This window comes from Ahaetulla prasina, chromosome 1, assembly GCF_028640845.1.
Source record: "Ahaetulla prasina isolate Xishuangbanna chromosome 1, ASM2864084v1, whole genome shotgun sequence".
NCBI lineage: Eukaryota > Metazoa > Chordata > Lepidosauria > Squamata > Colubridae > Ahaetulla > Ahaetulla prasina.
The window spans coordinates 199,867,826-199,886,714 of NC_080539.1; the positions used below are offsets into that span (position 1 = coordinate 199,867,826).

Sequence of the window (18,889 nt, forward strand, 5' to 3'; positions counted from 1 at the left end):
TAGAGTTACTTTTAGAGTTACTTTATTGATTAACCCTTTGGCCATATCAAAGTGCAGAGTTCCAGACACAAATTATTATTAAAATCTGATAAAAACAATTTTAAATGAAATTGGAATAAAATACAGTTTAAAATGATAGCTTTGATTAGCCTATAGGCCATATCAAAGCACAAGGTGCAAACTCATTTCGCCAATAAAATTTTATACAAACAATTTAAAATAAGAGTAGGGTAAAATGCAATAGTTATAGGATAAGATATAATTTAATACGTAAATATATAAAATAGAATAAAATGACATAAAATTCTATTTACAATCTACCTACAAATTATATTTTACAATCTAGCCCAATCAGTTCCACGTATGCAGATCTCAGTCGAACCATTTTATTTAAGTACTGTGCTATGTTAAACGTTATTTTCAGGTTCTGGCTGCACATAAATTTTGATATGGGGATCCCAATGGGTCATTTGTATGGTATATGGACCAAGGTACCTGTCTCTCACCCCCTTATACAAGCAACTGTGAAATAGGATGTGAGCCAGGTCTTCTACCTCTGCTACTCCGCAATTCCAGAGATGCTCACTGTAGGGTGTAGAATGGAATCTCCCATATCTGACCATTGTGTCAAGCTGCTCAAATCTCACTCGCGTAAATATCTCCCTAAGATGTTTTGGATAAACATTATTGGTTTAATTTAGTATAGAATATTGTGCCAATATAAAGTTGGCATTAAAGTGCAACTTAATGCAGCTCTATATCTGTTCACTTGTAATCCTTGATATAATTTCAGATTAAAATGAAGATATATATTTATTATTTATTTTAACAGTGGAACGAGTTGAAAGAGACAACCTGTCAGAATATTGTGTTCTTGGTCAACGTCCCATGCACTTACCGAATATCAGCCAGCTAGCAACTTTGGGCAAAACAAATGAACAATCTCCTCATGGTCAAATTCACCACAGTACTCCAATCAGAAACCAAGTGCCAACATTACAACCAATCATGAGTCCTGGTCTTCTTACACCTCAACTCAGCCCACAGCTTGTAAGGCAGCAAATAGCAATGGCCCATTTGATAAACCAACAGATTGCAGTAAGCCGGCTCCTGGCTCATCAGCATCCACACGCAATTAATCAACAGTTTCTAAATCATCCACCTATCCCTAGAACAATCAAACCAGAACCAACAAATTCATCAGTGGAAGTATCTCCAGATATCTACCAGCAAGTCAGGGATGAACTGAAAAGGGCCAGTGTCTCCCAGGCGGTCTTTGCAAGAGTGGCTTTCAATCGCACGCAGGTATCATATTTTATTTATTTAACTGAAGCATTTTATTCAACTATTCTGATAAAAAAAGGCTCTTTAAAGAGCATATCAAAAAGACAATCCCTGTCATTGAGTTTTTCACTTTAAATGAAATGAAACAAATGGAAAGTAAAGGAAGAAGACACTTCTCAGCAATTTTATTCCATTTCCTCACTCCACTTTACAAAATTGGAACAATGCAACTATTGTATAACATTTCACAAGACTATGATATAGTACCTTCTGTCCTTATATTTTTTTAAATAAAACTTGTATTTTTATGCTATAGAAACTGGATCCAAATGAGGAAAGATGGAAGAGATTGTTTAGATTTCTTTCATCTCCCTTTAGAAACAGAAAACAATGATCCCAGAAATACCTTTTTGAACTTAATCTGTTAAATTCTTAATAAAACTAGAGAATCAGACACTGGTGACCTTAGCATTATCTACTTAAGGTAGATAATTGATTTTTTGTCATTTGAAATTTATTGATCTATTAATTTTGTAATAGTTTCTGGCCAAATGAATAAATTTTAAGAAAAATATTATGGCCATTTATTTCCTAAAATTCAAGCTAGATTATTATTCAATACATTATGTTGTTAGATTTAATAATACCTAATAATTCTCCCTCTGGTCCATTAATGTTCAAATTTACCTTTTTCTTTAAAGACAAAATGTCTCCTTTTTTTCTGCTTGATGAAAAGTAAGCTGCATGAATATATTTGAGATGGAAGCAAACAAGCAGGAAAATTACATCCTGTAATTTACTTCTACTACTACTAGTTCTGACTATGCACAGAAGCATATTTAACTTTGGATTTTTAAAACAATATTGCAAGAATGAATGAACTACAAATCTTTTGTGATTACTTTCTCAGCCGTACCTTTTTAATTATGAAGCATTTTGGGTAGCCCGTAACGTTGCTTGCCACATAGACAATAATGAGAACCAATTCCATTTTAAATTGTTTTTATCAGATATTAGTAATAATTTGTGTCTGGAACTCTGCACTTTGATATGGCCCAAGGGTTAATCAATAAAGTAAACTGAACTGAACTGAGAACCATATTTGTTAGTTTCCAGATGGTATTACCATTATGGTGCATATAAGCACCATAATACTCATACGCTCATTCATGAATTAATTCCATAGAATCTGAAAATTAGAAAAAAAAATTAAATGGCTGAGATCTTCTAATTTTAATATCATGAGTTTCTCAGTTTGCTGATTTTGGAACTTAATTTGGCCTAGGGAACTAATTATTTCATGTTGGATTATTTTGTCATGATTGAATGTTTTAAATGTTTTCCTTAATTATTATACAATTGTTTTATTATTATCTTCCATTGGGAAAAAAGCAGTATATATAATAGTGTAATAGTGATATTACAATAATAGTGAGTCCTGTGGTTAAATTATACATAATATATTAATATCTAATAGCTGTTTTCCTAAGAAAAGTAACTCTGGGGAGATTGCTTTCTTTTTATCTCTTAGATTTTCAAGTATATGGATGCAATAATTAAAATGTGCATGGAATTATGTATTTTTTCAGATGAAGCTGTTATTCTGCCATTACGCTGACTATAACCAGGGAGCTTACCAGGGCTGGGGTGGGGGTTGGGTGAGATATCACTTTCTTCTTTTTGTAGTCTTCCTGCATTGTTCCCCTTTTTTTAATTTTTGTCTTTCCTCAAAAAAAAATTATAAAGGGGAATGATGAAGAGTTCTACAGTACCTTTTGTATGGTAATGGTAGAAGCCAAGAAGTATTGTCTGAACATGAGAGGGAAACAAGGAGACCACTGTGGAACAGAGTGGTCAGACAGGAAATGATTACGTGTTTATGTGAAAACAGTTTGATGTACTTTCATTTCATTTCTCCTTTCAACATTTTTCCAAGAAAAGGACGTGGGAAGTTTGTTTAGGTTTGCTGATGAAATGCATAGTTCTGTTCTAATATATGGATATTAAACAGTATGGGCATTAATGGAACACAATATAAATTTGAATGTAAAATTCAGCTTTACAAAATAGTGTACCGTAACTTCTTTCTTGAAGTTCAGACCATTATAAGAGTAGAGTAGTTAAGCAAAGGCGGAGATTTCATCTTGTGCTACAATTCACAATGAATTTTTGGGGTACTGCCACATTGGAAATTCCATATTGTATGGCAATTAAATAAACTAGTAGTATATTTTCAATACTTTATTTTTCCTATTAGAATTATAAGATGGCTGTATTTACGGTAGTAAAACAAATGTCCCTTTTAATCAACATACTTATATTTTTCAAGCTGGCTTTGAGAATATCAGTAAAAATTACAGCATGAGTAATTTGAGTATATGCCTTTATTTTTTTAATGTTGTTTTTAGTTTGAAAAAGTATTTCATCCTTTTGGATCATGCATCTATGTGTTTGTATAGATATTGTTCTATTTCACCCTCTATAAAGCCAAATATAATTAATGTAGACAAAATGTATACAATGACATATTTTGAAGTTGACCCAAAAGATAAGCAGTTACATTTGTAGATCTTATAATATTCTCATTAAATAAGTCCTTATATGTTTTGACTTCTAAATCTGAATAGACATATTTTTCAACATGCATGTTGTTCTTTAATATTTGATTTGAAGAACTCTTTTCCTTGATAAGTGACTGAACTACTCAGCTATTTGGAACATTTTTTGTCTTTGCCACAGAAGCTTAGGCCTCATATGCAATATTTTTAGTGTGGAATCATAGAACCAATATGTTATTATGGGTGTAATGAATTCCTTTAAAAGAAAATGTTCTTTTCAAAATTATTGTGGCTAATGATTAAGTAATACCTCTTTTTGAAATCACATTTCAAGATATTTATTTATTTTATTTATTTATTTTATTTTTATTTTATTTATTTATTTTGTCACACAGTATATATAAGCGTAAGCATGAAATAACTATATAATATATAAGCATATATATATAAGTATGAGTATGTAATAACTATATTAATTGGATATAACGAAAGAAAATAGGACAGGAACGATAGGCACTCTTGTGCTCTTATGCACTCCCCTTACAGACCTCTTAGGAATGGGGTGAAGTCAATGGTAGAGAGTTTTTAGTTGAAGCTTTGGGAAGAGACCACAGAGTCAAGTAATGTATTCCAAGCATTAACAACTCTGTTACTGAAGTCGTATTTTCTGCAATCAAGATTGGAGTTTACAGTTTACAAAAACTTGGGGAATATTATCCCAGCAAGTTATGGAAGAAAGGAAGAGAGAAAAAAATAAAAAAATGTCTAAATAAAAATCTGAATGTTCATGATAAATGATGGAAAAGATCCAAAGCATTCAAAGAATCTAACAGTATTCCCTCTTTCAAAATACATTACAAATAATAAGCATTGTGATTTTATAAAATAAAGCCAAGTTGGAATACAACTGAAATTCAAAGAACCTGTTGGCTATGCTTGAACAGTATCTCTGTACCAGTGTCCCACTATTTGGGATGTACCAGTTAAACAGGAAGTGCCTGTGTTTGATACACTATTCTTCCTGATGTTTTGTTTTGAAAGATGGCACTGATCTGCTGGCACCAGTTCAGAAAGCGTTTCCCAAAATTAACCCAAAATTGGTAAAAGTGTTATTTTTTCTTTCTGTAGTGATACACGTACTCATTACCCAATCATAAAAGGGACATTTAAATAAGACTCGATAAGTAGTAAAAAAGATTTTCTAAATAAGTGTTTTTGGGTAATGGAGGAAAAAGTTTGGGAAGTATTGACTTTAAAAAAAGCTTTCATCCTCTATTTTGTATCCTCTGTCTCATATACTTAAGGGAAGTGGGGGGGGGAAGTAAAAAGAACAGAAAGAGAAAATTTCTAGATTGATTGATCCTACTTCTGGACCCATTTTCGACTTCATTTCTGTGCTGATAGTAGTTAATTCTTTTATCTCCACTGATATAGCATGGTTGATTAAAGGGAGCCTAGTTTAACCTCACACAGCTCCATTGTTAAATTATCTTTTAATCTTCCTTATAATCCAGTTAAGCAATTCTAAGAATTTAGCCATTCAACCATTTTTTTCCTATTTATTTTTAAATTGAGAAAATCTGATAAAGAGGAAAAGACCGAATGGCAATAAGGTGCCTTTTCCTTGGTAATACTAGGGTTTTCTGTCTGGAAGTATCCTTGTCTAAAATGCAGAAATACAGCAGTAGGCTATTGTATTGGATTGAGGTTGTATGCCAAGATTATCTTTAACAATGAAGAATGGTTTGGCACGTTCAGCTGGGGAACCTGGTAAAACATCAGGAGAGATACAGATATTTGAAGTTACATGATTGCAGAGGTGTAAAAAAAAAAGGACGTTTAGTCACCAGACTCATGAATATTAGCATATACAGAGAAAAGGATGAAAGTAAGGAGCAAATCTGATTTCATATTCATGCTGCTTATGTTGCTAACTAATAAACATTCAGTTCTCAGTTTTTCATTCAGAATATAATTTTCTCTGGTCATGAAAAAACTTCTTAAAAAATCTTAACTATTTTTATTAATCACGAATTATAATTATGGAGTAGTATTTAGAATAGAATTTTTTATTGGCCAAGTGTGATTGGACACACAAGGAATTTGTCTTGGTGCATATGCTCTTAGTGTACATAAAAGAAAAGATATGTTCATCAAGGTACAACATTTACAACACAAATGATGGTCAATATTTCAATATAAATCATAAGGATTGCCAGCAAAAAAGTTACAGTCATACAGTCATAAGTGGAAAGAGATTGGTGATGGGAACGATGAGAAGATTAATAGTAGTGCAGATTTAGTAAATAGTTTGACAGTGTTGAGGGAATTATTTGTTTAGCAGACTGATGGCCTTCCGGAAAAAATTGTTGTTGTGTCTTGTTGTTCTGGTGTGCAGTGCTCTACAGCGTCGTTTTGAGGGTAGGAGTTGAAACAGTTTATGTCCTGGATGTGAGGGATCTGTAAATATTTTCACTGCCCTCTTCTTGATTCGTGCAGTATGCAGGTCCTCGATGGAAGGCAGGTTGGTAGCAATTATTTTTTCTGCAGTTCTAATTATCCTTTGAAGTCTGTGTCTTTCTTGTTGGGTTGCAGAATCGAACCAGACAGTTATAGAGGTGCAAATGACAGACTCAATAATTCGTCTGTAGAACTGAATCAGCAGCTCCTTGGGCAGTTTGAGCTTACTGAGTTGGCGCAGAAAGAACATTCTTTGTTGTCTTTTTTTGATGATGTTTTTGATGTTAGCTGTCCATTTTAAATCTTGCGATATGATAGAACCTAGAAATTTAAAGGTTTCTACTGTTGATACTGGGTTCTCTAGTATTGTGAGAGGTGGAAGTATGGAAGGGTTTCTCCTAAAGTCTACCACCATTTCTACGGTTTTGAGCGTGTTCAGTTCCAGATTGTTTTGGTTGTACCACAAGGCTAGTCGTTCGACCTCTCGTCTATATGCTGATTCGTCATTGTCTCGAATGAAACCAATCACTGTTGTGTCATCTGCAAACTTCAGTAGCTTGATAGATGGATCGTTGGAGATGCAGTCATTGGTATACAGAGAGAAGAGAAGTGGGGAGAGCACACAGCCCTGGGGGGCCCCTGTGCTAATTGTACAGGTATTTGATGTGATCTTGCTTTGCTTCACCTGCTGTTTCCTGTTTGTTAGGAAGCTTGTGATCCACTTACAAGTCTGTTCCGGTACCTGTAGCTGGTTTAGCTTAGTTAGAAGAGTGTCTGGAATGATGATATTGAATGCTGTTAGTATTTACTTATACAGTGTGGCCTGTGTTGTAGATTAATCATTAATATAGGTTCATAAAATATGTATTATGACACTGGTTAAATATATTAACCATTTTCTGATATTTTTTTTAAAAATCCAATGAACAGCATACATATATCCTTGAGTTACAACCCTTCATTTAGTGACTGTTCAAAGTTACAGTAGCACTGAAAAAAATATATATGACCAATTTTCACACTTATGACTCTTGCAGCATCCTTATGGTCACATGATCAAAATTCAAGTGCTTTGCAACTAGCATGTACTTGAAACAGCTGCACTGTCCTAGGTCATGTGATGACTGTAACCTTCTCAGCTGGCTTTCAACAAGCAAAGTCAATGTGGGAAACCAGATTTTCTTAACAACTGCAATAATTCATTTAACAATTGTGGCAAAAAAGTCATAAAAGGGAGCACAACTCACTTAACCATTTTGCTTAGAAATTTTGGGCTCAGTTGTGGTTGTAAGTTGAGGTCTACCTCTACTCACAAACTGAAAAAGTTACTTAAATGTGTTGAAGAAACTTTCATCCAAAGTAGGCTTCCCATAGAACAAAAGGCGATGCACATCTATATTGGGGTACATAATATATTTGGTCTACATTTGGAACATAAGGTATTCTTTTGTCTATAGTTCTTTTCACAATTTTATATTAAGAAAATTGAAGTGAAAGATAGCCAGTTTCCTGGTATCTTAATTGTTGCTGCATTGGAGGGGACTACTTATTTTCTTATGAGTCTAGGTGATGGAGAAAGGATCTTTGCTGTCATGACATCATGTCTGGAATTTCTTTTCCAAGAATATTTGATACCTGCTGAAGGCCCTATGCCTTTTCTTTTTAAATTAGCTTTTCTATTTTACAGGTAGTCCTCAACTTACGATTAGTGTAATTAGTTCAATTAGTGATGGTTCAAAGTTACAATGACATTGAAAAATGTGACTTAGAACCATTTTTCAGAGTTATGACCTTTGCAGCATCCCCATGATCCTGTGATCAAAATTCAGATGCTTGGCAACTGGTTCATATTTATGACCGTTGCTGTGTCCCAAGGTCATGGTGGTCACCTTTTGCAACCTTCTGATAAGAAAGTTGTTAAGTATTGGAGATAATTGCTAGTTGAAGGTTTTATCCTGGTTATCTGTTGGAGTGGGGAAATACTCTCTCCTGATTGATCGGTGGCTGATTAGTTCCCTATAAATCTGTTGGTTGTGGCGGAAATCACCTGTAAAGGGCATGTAACTTCAAGAATGCCATCTGCCAAAGATGTGAAAAGAAAGGACATTTGGCCAGGGTCTGTCGCGCAAACCAAATGACAGCTATCACTACAAGCCCAGAAAATTGCCCTAAAAAAATGCAGAAAAGAAAGAGAGTTATGGAGAGGACTGTTTTACCATCTCCAGAGACACCTGTAAGGCAGAAACAGTCATCGGTCGAGGTAGCCTCTCCTCCTACAAGGAGGAGATCCATGTCACCATCCTGATTGAGGGATCCCCTTCGCGTATGGAGGTGGATACAGGGTCATCAATGACCATCATCTCTTAGGGTACATTAAGGGGATTGGTGCCTAAAATCTCAAAAAGTCAGTTGGACTTCCACCATATTCATCTCCAAGACTACCAGGGGAACAGCATGTCTGTTGTCAGCACTGGCACTTTTAGAGTATCTTTTAAGGACTTTTCAGGTCCACTGTGACTGCTTGTATGGACAGCTCCCTACCGAGTCTCCTAGGATTTGACTGGTTTTCCTCTTTGGGTCTGGGAATCATTGGCATTAACTCCATCAGTGAATCTGATATCAAGGCATTAACCTCTAATTTTGCAGACAACTTTGACGGAAACCTGGGCAGATATACAGGTACACCCATCTCATTTAGCTTTGACCCCCCAGTTGCTCCAATCTGAATGAAGTTGCATAGAGTACCATTTGCCTTGCATGCAAAGGTTGATGAGCAACTTGACAAGCTCATCAGCCAAGGAATCCTGGAACCTGTGGGCCACAAAAAAAGGGAGACTCCAATTGTGACCTTTGTGAAGCCAGATGGTTCTGTCCGCATTTGCACAGATTATAAATGTACATTAAATAAAGCAGTACAGAAAAATGCATACCCGGTGCCCATGGTCCAACATCTATTGCACTCTTTGGGTGAGGGTAAGGTCTTCGCTAAATTGGACTTTGCCCAAGCCTATCAACAGCTACCCATTGACGATGCTACAGTGGAGGCTCAGATGATTGTAATATATCAAGGAGCTTTTAGATATCGCCGGCTACAATTTGGGGTGAGTGTGGCACCAGGACTCTTTCAGAGTCTGATGGAGGGTCTCCTGCAAGGCATCCCAGGTGTCATCCCCTATTTCAATGAAGTTATAGTGTCAGCAGCCAACAATGCTGAACTCGTCAACCATCTGCGAGCAGTACTCACCCGTTTCCAGGAAGTTGGTCTCAAGGTTAAAAAAGAAAAGTGCAAGATTGCTGTTCCACAGGTATCCTTGGATACCTTATTGATGCCTCTTGGTTACACCCTACACAGGCAAAGGTCCAGGCCATCCAGGAAGCTCCCACACCCAAGAACAAGACCAAACTCCAGGTGTTCTTGGGGCTTTTATTTATTTATTTATTTATTCATATTTTTATACCGCCCTTCTCCGAAGACTCAGGGCGGTGTACAGCCAATAAAACAACAGAAATCCTAAACAAATTAAAATACTATAACCAATTTAAAAATCTGATTCGACCGCTGTATACTTAAAATATTAGCTAAAATTTTATCAAAAACTAAAACCCTATTAAAACCCTATTAAAACCCACTAAAAACCCCCATACTAAAATCAATCAGGCCAGCCCCGCTTGTGAAAAAAGAAAGTCTTGAGCTCGCGTTTAAAGGTCCAGAGATCAGGGAGGAGATGGAGTCCCACTGGCAGTTCATTTCATAGAGCATTTTAAATTTCTATGGTGTTTTCTTGTCACACAAAGCTTCCGTAGCGGAACCTCTCTATTGTTTCCTCGACAAGAAGATGTCTTGGTCATGGGGCCGAAAAAAAGGTGGGGCTTTTTCCGCTCTCAAGGAACTGCTATCTTCAAACAACATCCTGGTGCAGTACAATGAGAATCTTCCTTTGGTTCTCACTTGCGATGCCTATTCATTTGGTGTCGGTGCTGTTTTAAGCCACTGATTCCCAGATGGAAGAGAGACCCTGATTGCCTTCTTCTCACAGACCTTGTCATTGGCTGAACAAAATTACAGCTGGACAAGGAGGCGTTGGCTACAGTCACAGGAGTCAAATGTGACCGTAGTCAAATTTCAAAAAAAATACTGTGGAAGAGAACCTCAACAATAACTTGATAGAAAGGTGAAGTATGAACAATTCAAATAAATAATGATTATTATCTGAAATGGATAGTGAGATTTGATCTCATTTGTTTATATTGTTTCAGGCAAGCCTCATTTATTCATTAGATTTATATCCTACCTTTTGTACTGAAGCTTAAGAAGGCATAGGATTTCCCACTGATTATCCATGCAGCATGCAGCACCCTGTAAGATCTATTTATCTTTTTTTTAAAAATTATGCTTACTTCCATTAGTATATGTATGTATGTAAATCTTACAAATTACACTCCTGTCCATTTCCATATTTTGCTTCTGTAGAAATCTTTGGCAGAAATGCCTGGAGGATTTTATAGCTGAGGTGAAATTAAGTGAAATGAATCTGATGAAAATCTTGGGTTTGTACACTCTGCCTTTTATCCATCACAAAACATCAGTGGGGGGAAAATGTGGCATTTCTCCTGGATTTTCACTTCTTAAAAAGCAGTATAAATATGTATAGTGTGCCAGTCCTTTAAATAAGACAGAAGATTATAGGGGATGAAAATTAATAGCATCCGATTAAAATAATTGAAGTTAAAATTCTAAACAAGTGCAGGGACTTTTTTGGGAATGGTGAACACATTTGGAATATTGAGAGAAAGAGAAAGTTGTAGATACTTTCATAGCATAACTGCCATATTAAACAGGACTTGTCAGAAAAACAGCCATTAACTAGAAGCCAACTTTATTCATCACCATCCAGTATAGCTCCCACTTCTAGTTATCAGTTTTTCAGATCAGATTGGCACACAAGGCAATATTCTTGCAATGTAAGGATTTCTTCGCCTGGACTTTCTGACCGCCATTCACCACCGCAGGGAGACGGAGCCGACACGTTGGTTCCGTCCCAGGCGCCTGATGGACCCGGATGGGTTCCGGACGGAGCTTGGGCCATTTCCTGAGGGTCTGGCTCACGGCTCGACTGAGGAACTTGTTGCGGCCTGGGAACAGGCCGCGGCGGGGGCCTTAGACCGTGTCGTGCCTTTGCGGCCTCTGACCCGGCGCAGGTCCCAACCGGCTCCTTGGTTCTCCGAGGAGCTGAGAGGGATGAAGCGCCGGAGAAGACGCCTGGAGAGTTTCTGGAGGTCTAGCCGTTCGGAAGCTGATCGGACACTAGTGAAGTCCTATACCAGGACTTACCTAGTGGCATTGAGGGAAGCGAGGCGTAGCTACGCCTCCTCCCTCATTGCATCGGCAGATAACCGCCCAGCTGCCCTGTTTCGGGTGACTCGCTCCCTCCTACACCAGGGGGAGCGGGATGACCCGTTGCAGGGACGTGCTGAGGAGTTTAACGGTTATCTATACGATAAAATCGTTCAGCTTCGGGATGGTCTGGACCAAGATTGCAGTGACGCGGGTGAGATGCTCGAGGGTGGTCTTGGTGACATTGTTTGGGATGAGTTTGACCCTGTGGCTCCCGAGGACATGGACAGGTTGTTGGGTAGGTTGAATGCCACCACGTGTTTACTGGACCCGTGCCCCTCTTGGCTGGTGCTGGCCACTCGAGAGGTGACACGAGGCTGGCTCCAGGCGATTACGACCGCTTCTTTGGTGGAGGGTGTCTTCCCGGCCGCCTTGAAAGAGGCGGTGGTGAGGCCCCTCCTTAAGAAGCCGTCCCTGGACCCGGCTGTTTTAGGTAATTATCGTCCGGTCTCCAACCTTCGCTTCGCGGCGAAGGTTGTAGAGAGTATGGTGGCATATCAATTTCCCTTGCACCTGGATGAAACTGTCTATCTAGACCCGTTCCAGTCCGGTTTTCGGCCCGGTTACAGTACGGAGACGGCTTTGGTCGCGTTGGTGGATGATCTCTGGAGGGCCAGGGATAGGGGTTGCTCCTCTGCCCTGGTCCTATTAGACCTCTCAGCGGCCTTCGATACCATCGACCATGGTATCCTGCTGCGCCGGTTGGAGGGATTGGGAGTGGGAGGCACCGTTTATCGGTGGTTCTCCTCCTATCTCTCCGACCGGTCGCAGTCGGTGTTGACGGGGGGGCAGAGGTCGGCCCCGAGGCGCCTCACTTGTGGGGTGCCGCAGGGGTCGATCCTCTCGCCCCTTCTGTTCAACATCTACATGAAGCCGCTGGGTGAGATCATCAGTGGTTTCGGTGTGAAGTACCAGCTGTATGCGGATGACACCCAGCTGTACTTTTCTACACCGGACCACCCCAACGAAGCTATCGAAGTGCTGTCCCGGTGCCTGGAGGCCGTACGGGTCTGGATGGGGAGAAATAGGCTCAAGCTCAATCCCTCCAAGACAGAGTGGCTGTGGATGCCGGCATCCCGGTACAGTCAGCTAAATCCGCGGCTGACCATCGGTGGCGAGTCACTGGCCCCGATGGAAAGGGTCCGCAACTTAGGCGTCCTCCTGGATGAACGGCTGTCTCTAGAAGATCATCTGACGGCCGTCTCCAGGAGAGCGTTCTACCAGGTTCGCCTGGTACGCCAGTTGCGCCCCTTTCTGGACCGGGATGCCCTATGCACGGTCACTCACGCACTCGTGACGTCTCGCCTGGATTACTGCAATGCTCTCTACATGGGGCTCCCCTTGAAGGGAATCCGGAGGCTGCAGTTAGTCCAGAATGCGGCTGCGCTGGTGATAGATGGAGCCCCCCGTGGCTCCCGTATAACACCCATCCTGCGCAGACTGCACTGGCTACCTGTGGCTTTCCGGGTGCGCTTCAAGGTTCTGGTGACCACCTTTAAAGCGCTCCATGGCATTGGGCCGGGTTACTTACGGGACCGCCTACTGCTACCGAATATCTCTCACCGACCCGTGCGCTCTCACAGAGAGGGTCTCCTCAGGGTGCCGTCAGCGCGGCAATGTCGTCTGGCGACACCCAGGGGAAGGGCCTTCTCTGTGGGGGCCCCACCCTCTGGAATGAACTACCCCTCGGACTTCGTCAGCTTTGGACCTCGGACCTTCCGCTGGGCTTAAAACATATTTATTTAACTGTGCAGGACTGAGCTAGATTTTAAATTATCGGTTTTAAATTGGGTTTTATTCTATATTTTTAATTCTAAATTAACGGGCTTTTTAGAATAAGTTTTTTAATTGTTTTTATATTGTATTTATGTGTTTTTAAATGCCTGTACACCGCCCTGAGTCCTTCGGGAGATAGGGCGGTATATAAATTTGATTAAATAAATAAATAAATAAATAATTTTTACAACCCTTTATAAAAAATAGGAGGTGGTGCTTTGATTTAATGATTATGTTGGAGGAGGGAAGATTGCACCTTCAAAAGGTTCTGCAGGAAATAGGTTCCTTAAATCTATTTCAGGCTGGTTTCAGACTGGGATGTAGGAATGAAACAGCATTGGTTACACTTTTGAATAGGCTCAGGATGAGCGACTGCTTCCATTTTTGCCCCCTTGGTCTCTCAGCAGTCTTTGATTCCATCAACCATGGTATCCTAGTGACTGAGAATACACAGTATTGTAGTGGTGTACTTCCTTGCTCTAAACTAGTTCTAGTTAGTATTTGTAATGGTGAAGCCTCTAGGGTCATCTGTTGGCACTGAGTTAAATATAATTGTATGTCTACTGTATGTACACTGCCCAAAGCACAATTCGCAAGTGGGGCAGCTTATAAATTATCTAAATCAGCAAATAAACAAATAAGCCTAAGGAAATCTAGATTTGTTTCCATCACAATAAACTGTAGCGTACATTCCAAAACAATAAAACATGGCTAGATTGATTAATATTAACCAAAGCTTAGCATGATTTCTAGATAAACTCTTTATGTTCTTTTCTGGTTTTCTTCAGAAAGCCCACCAGATGAGATGAATTAAATATAGTGTAGTGATTGGAGTTGTGGTTTAATCTTGCATTTCCTTCACAATTCCCCTCTGTCATGCAAGCACTTATTGTCTTTCCTAAAAATTAACAGCCTAATAAAGAGAGTTTATTAAGCTAATGTAATAGCAGCATTTTCTTTGAGGATTAAAACATTTCATTTTAATATTAAAAATTGAATTTCTATCATTACACATTATATACATTTTATTTAAATCAGCTTGAATACTGTCATTCCAAGCCTAATCGGGTATCTCACGAGAGATACATACGTTAAGCATTAGTTAAATTAGTTTTTAGGTTCTATCTCATACCAATATACGATAATTAAAATTTAAAATAATACCACATTGAAATGACATGTTATAAAACATAATTATCTAAACTATAGGCATACACATGCGCACCCAGAATAATTTCATAAAAGTTACAGATCTGTTTATAGAAGATCAGAAACCATTATTAATATTGCAGTTTTATGCATTCTTATGCAGTAATCTCTGCTTACTTTATTGGAATGTTCACCCAGGGAGATGTATACAGAATTGTAGCCTTACTATTTCTGCTGTGAAAAATAACACTGCATAATATAATAACATCTATATTGTATCCAACATGTTGAAATAATTTAAATCCCTATAAAATATCACAATGTTTGCTGGGAGCTAAGAAGCATAGAAAACTAAAATAACCAAGGTAGACTTTTTGGTTTTTTAGTATTAACTCCTAATAAACTGGAATTTAAAAGATAATTTTGTGTTTTATTCTAAATTATAATGTTTTCAATAAAAAATTCCTGCTTGTATTTCCTGCTTGTAAGTTTTGTATTAATTAGGAAGGAAGGCCTCTGAAGGTACATTCTATATTATTCTTGTATAATGGGAAACATTATATTGCATAGTCCTGATATGTTTAAAGAGTGACCTTGCGTGCTAAGAGCAATTATACAAATTTTTATTGCTTGTTTGTAAAATTCCCTTTAGATTTATTGGAAATATATTTCTTAAAAATTCTCATCTAGCATGTTGTTGTCCTGAAATCTCTGGAGGGCACTCGGTTGCAGAAGCTGATGTGTGCTGTTGACCTTATACATATGATTGTGACCCTTTAGATATTGTATTCACATAGTGAAATAAAACCAAAACAATTTTCATAGTTTGTTCTACTGACTGCCAAAATTTATTACTGTAACATTTCTGGGTGTTTTCATACTAAATCATAAATACGAATCTGGAGTGTTTGTTATCAATAACAAATAATAACTCATCTATAAAAAGCACTCATTAGGAATTCCAGGCTGCAGAATTTTTTTTAAAAATATAACAGAACAGAATAGAAATACTTTATTTGGCCAAGTGTGATTAGACACACAAGGAATTTGTCTCCAGTGCATAAGCTCTCATTGTAAATGCAAAATCGCAAAATAGTAATAACAGTAATAACAAAGTCATAATAATCATAATAATGATACCAATAAGAGAAGGTAATGCAAAAGATGAGAAAGATAATAATAATACAGCTATACTACATAGGTAACTATACTTAAACATAAGACAGTACTGTGGGAATTAGCAGAGTGATGGCACAGAGAAAAAAAATTGTCTCTGTGTTTAGTTTTTTGGCATGCAATGCCCTGTAGCTGCATGCCGAGGGGAGGAGTTGAAACAATTTATGTCCAGGATGTACGGGGTCTGTAGATATTTTCTCAGCCATCTTTCTGACCCGTGGTTCTTAATGAAAGCAGGCTGATTGCAATGGTTTTTTCTGCAATCCTAACTATCTGTTGAAGTCTGTACCTGTCCTGTTTTGTTCCTGTACCAAACCAGACAGTTCTAGAAGTACAAATGGTAGACTCAAAAATTCCTTTGTAAAACTGTATCAACAGCTCCTGGGGAAGTCTGAATTTCCTGAGTTGATGCAGGAAGAGCATTCTTTGTTGTGCCTTTTTAATGATGGTTGTAATGTTAGGAGTCCATTTCAAATCCTGGGAGATTATAGAACTCCCAAATCCGAAGGACTCTGCTGTTGATCCTGTGTTGTATAATATAGTAAGAGGTGGTAGAATAGAGGGCTCCTCTAAAATCCACTTTCATCTCTACAGTTTTAAGCATGTTCAGCTTCAGATTGTTTTGGCTGCATCACAGGGCCGGTTCAATCTCTCATCTGTATGCAGACTCTTCACCATATTGAATGAGATCAATGACTGTTGTATCACCTGTAAACTTCAATACTTTTACCAGTACAGAATTTGCACAGATTGCCTCCTAATTTTAACTAGGTATGATTTAAGAAAAATTCCCAGTAGTTAATATAACTTTTAAGGGTAAATTGATTCATGAGATACCTAATGTTAACTGCTTTATTTACAATCACATTCTTTCACTGTGAGTTGTATTGTGTTGTGGGGGAGATGCTTGAAGGGAGGCTCAGACAATCTCATTGTACACATGTTGTACTTTGACAATAAAGGTTTGAATTGTATTAAGTAGCATACTTTTTCTGTTTGTTTTTACAATCATCTTTTAAAAGTCTTATTTGAAATACTGTTGTTGAAGTTGGAAAATGATTCCGATTCAAACAACCAATTTACAAATTTAAATTATTTTTTTCCTCAGTGAGCAAAGACAAATATTTGATTAGTAAAATTCATTTATAGGTATAGGTCTTCTTTAACCCAGAATTTCAGGCTATGCACTAATGCCCAGTTGTGAATGCTTAACTTCCATGAATTATGATACTGTAGTCTTAGATATAGATTACAGCATACCTAATTGGAGCTCTAAAATTCATAGATTATCATAATAGATATCCAGTTTTTAAAAATGTGATAAATATGCGTATATCCAATGGGATTCTAAGGCAAATGTGGGTTTCCATTCTCTGTTTCTACCCTTTGGTGGAATATTACAGAAATGAACACAATCTCTAGCTAACTTCAGGCATTTCCTAAAAACAGCAATGCTACAGTTAGTCTGGCTAGACTGGTTTCTTTGCCATACACCTGGTATATATCACTTTAAGAATAAATCATGCCTCATTAAATTACAATTAAATGAAATCATGATCATTTGTTTTTCTTGAAGAAGATGCTTTGCATATTGAAAGCCTAATTTGTTGCAGGTGAGAAAAAAATGAACAGATTATTTAGTATCACTTTATTTTTATTTTTATTTCATAATGCTGATTGTTGATTCATTTTTGTGTATATCAACTCAAATATGAATATAAACCAGGGCTCTCATGATACTTTGTTTTATCGACTTTGTTATCACTCTGTCATCTATTATCAGCACAGTCTGTCAGAGCAGTCTATTCAGAACTGCATTGTAATAGATTTCCATCCTGAGGCATTTTCTCATGAACAGACTCTTCACATTTCATTGCCACCTACTTTTTACCATTTTCAATGGTGTGCTGCAAATTTTTTCTCATTTTTTGTATTCTTTAAATATAAAGAGTTGCACAGGACACTTCTGAACTAGATATTTGAAGTGCTGCCTCTTGATAGCTTAACACAGTGAGAAGTATATGTGCATATAACCATTCTGCTCAGATTGCTTCAAAAGTGAGGTTTTACATAACCCTACTGATAAGACTGAACTGTTTTCCATAGATTTAGAGTAGTATTTGGCTCCGAGAAATTTATGACCAGCTTCATTAGTTTTCCACTGGTATTTCAATATTGCGGCTTCACTTAATACTTCATAAGGAAAGTGGATTCCTGGATCCTCCATGGGCTAAGCTAGGGCTGAGCGTCACACTCCACTCGCCCCCCCCAAAAAAAGCCATCACAGAGCCACAGCACCAAAAGCCCCCTGTGCTGAAAAAAAAAGTGAAAACCAGCTTCTAAGCCTCAGTGTGAAAATCCTCTTTGTGCTGTGAGTAGGGGAAGTTGGAAGCAGTCTCTTACCTTACTAAGGCTTGGGACTGGGAGAGACCAAGACTGGGTAGCTTGACTTGGAAAGGTTACTTGCGTAATGAATTGTTATTGTCAGTTAGGTTAATAGGACAGTGGGGAGTGTTGGTATTGCCATCACTAAATGATGCAGTCACATGCCACTAGAAAGAGTGCAGAGAAGAGCAACAAAGATGATTAGGGGACTGGAGGCTAAAACATATGAAGAACGGTTGCAGGAACTGGGTATGTCTAGTTTAATAAAAAGAAGGACTAGGGGAGACATGATAGCTGTGTTCCAATATCTCAGGGGTTGCCACAAAGAAGAGGGAGTCGGGCTGTTCTCCAAAGCACTTGAGGGTAGAACAAGAAGCAATGGGTGGAAACTGATCAAAGAAAGAAGCAACTTAGAACTAAGGAGAAATTTCCTGACAGTTAGAACAATTAATAAGTGGAACGACTTGCCTGCAGAAGTTGTGAATGCTCCAACACTGGAAATTTTTAAGAAAATGTTGGATAACCATCTGACTGAGATGGTGTAGGGTTTCCTGCCTGGGCAGGGGGTTGGACTAGAAGGCCTCCAAGGTCCCTTCCAACTCTGTTGTTATATTGTTATATTGTGTTTTACAACTGTATTGCTTAGCAATGGAAATTCAAGTCTCAATTTTGATCATAAGTCAAAAATTAGAAGATAATGGTAAAT

General features: G+C 38.0%; 1 protein-coding gene across 2 annotated transcripts in view; it reads left to right on the forward strand.

Annotated features, from left to right (window-relative positions):
• The window catches only part of SATB2 (SATB homeobox 2), a 176,292-nt gene that overhangs the window by 80,980 nt on the left and 76,423 nt on the right, over window positions 1–18,889 (forward strand). For both annotated transcript variants that reach the window (XM_058187821.1, XM_058187829.1), the window contains exon 7: window positions 833–1,305. In XM_058187821.1, coding sequence (XP_058043804.1) covers window positions 833–1,305 — 473 coding nt within the window. The remainder of the gene's footprint in view (window positions 1–832; window positions 1,306–18,889) is intronic.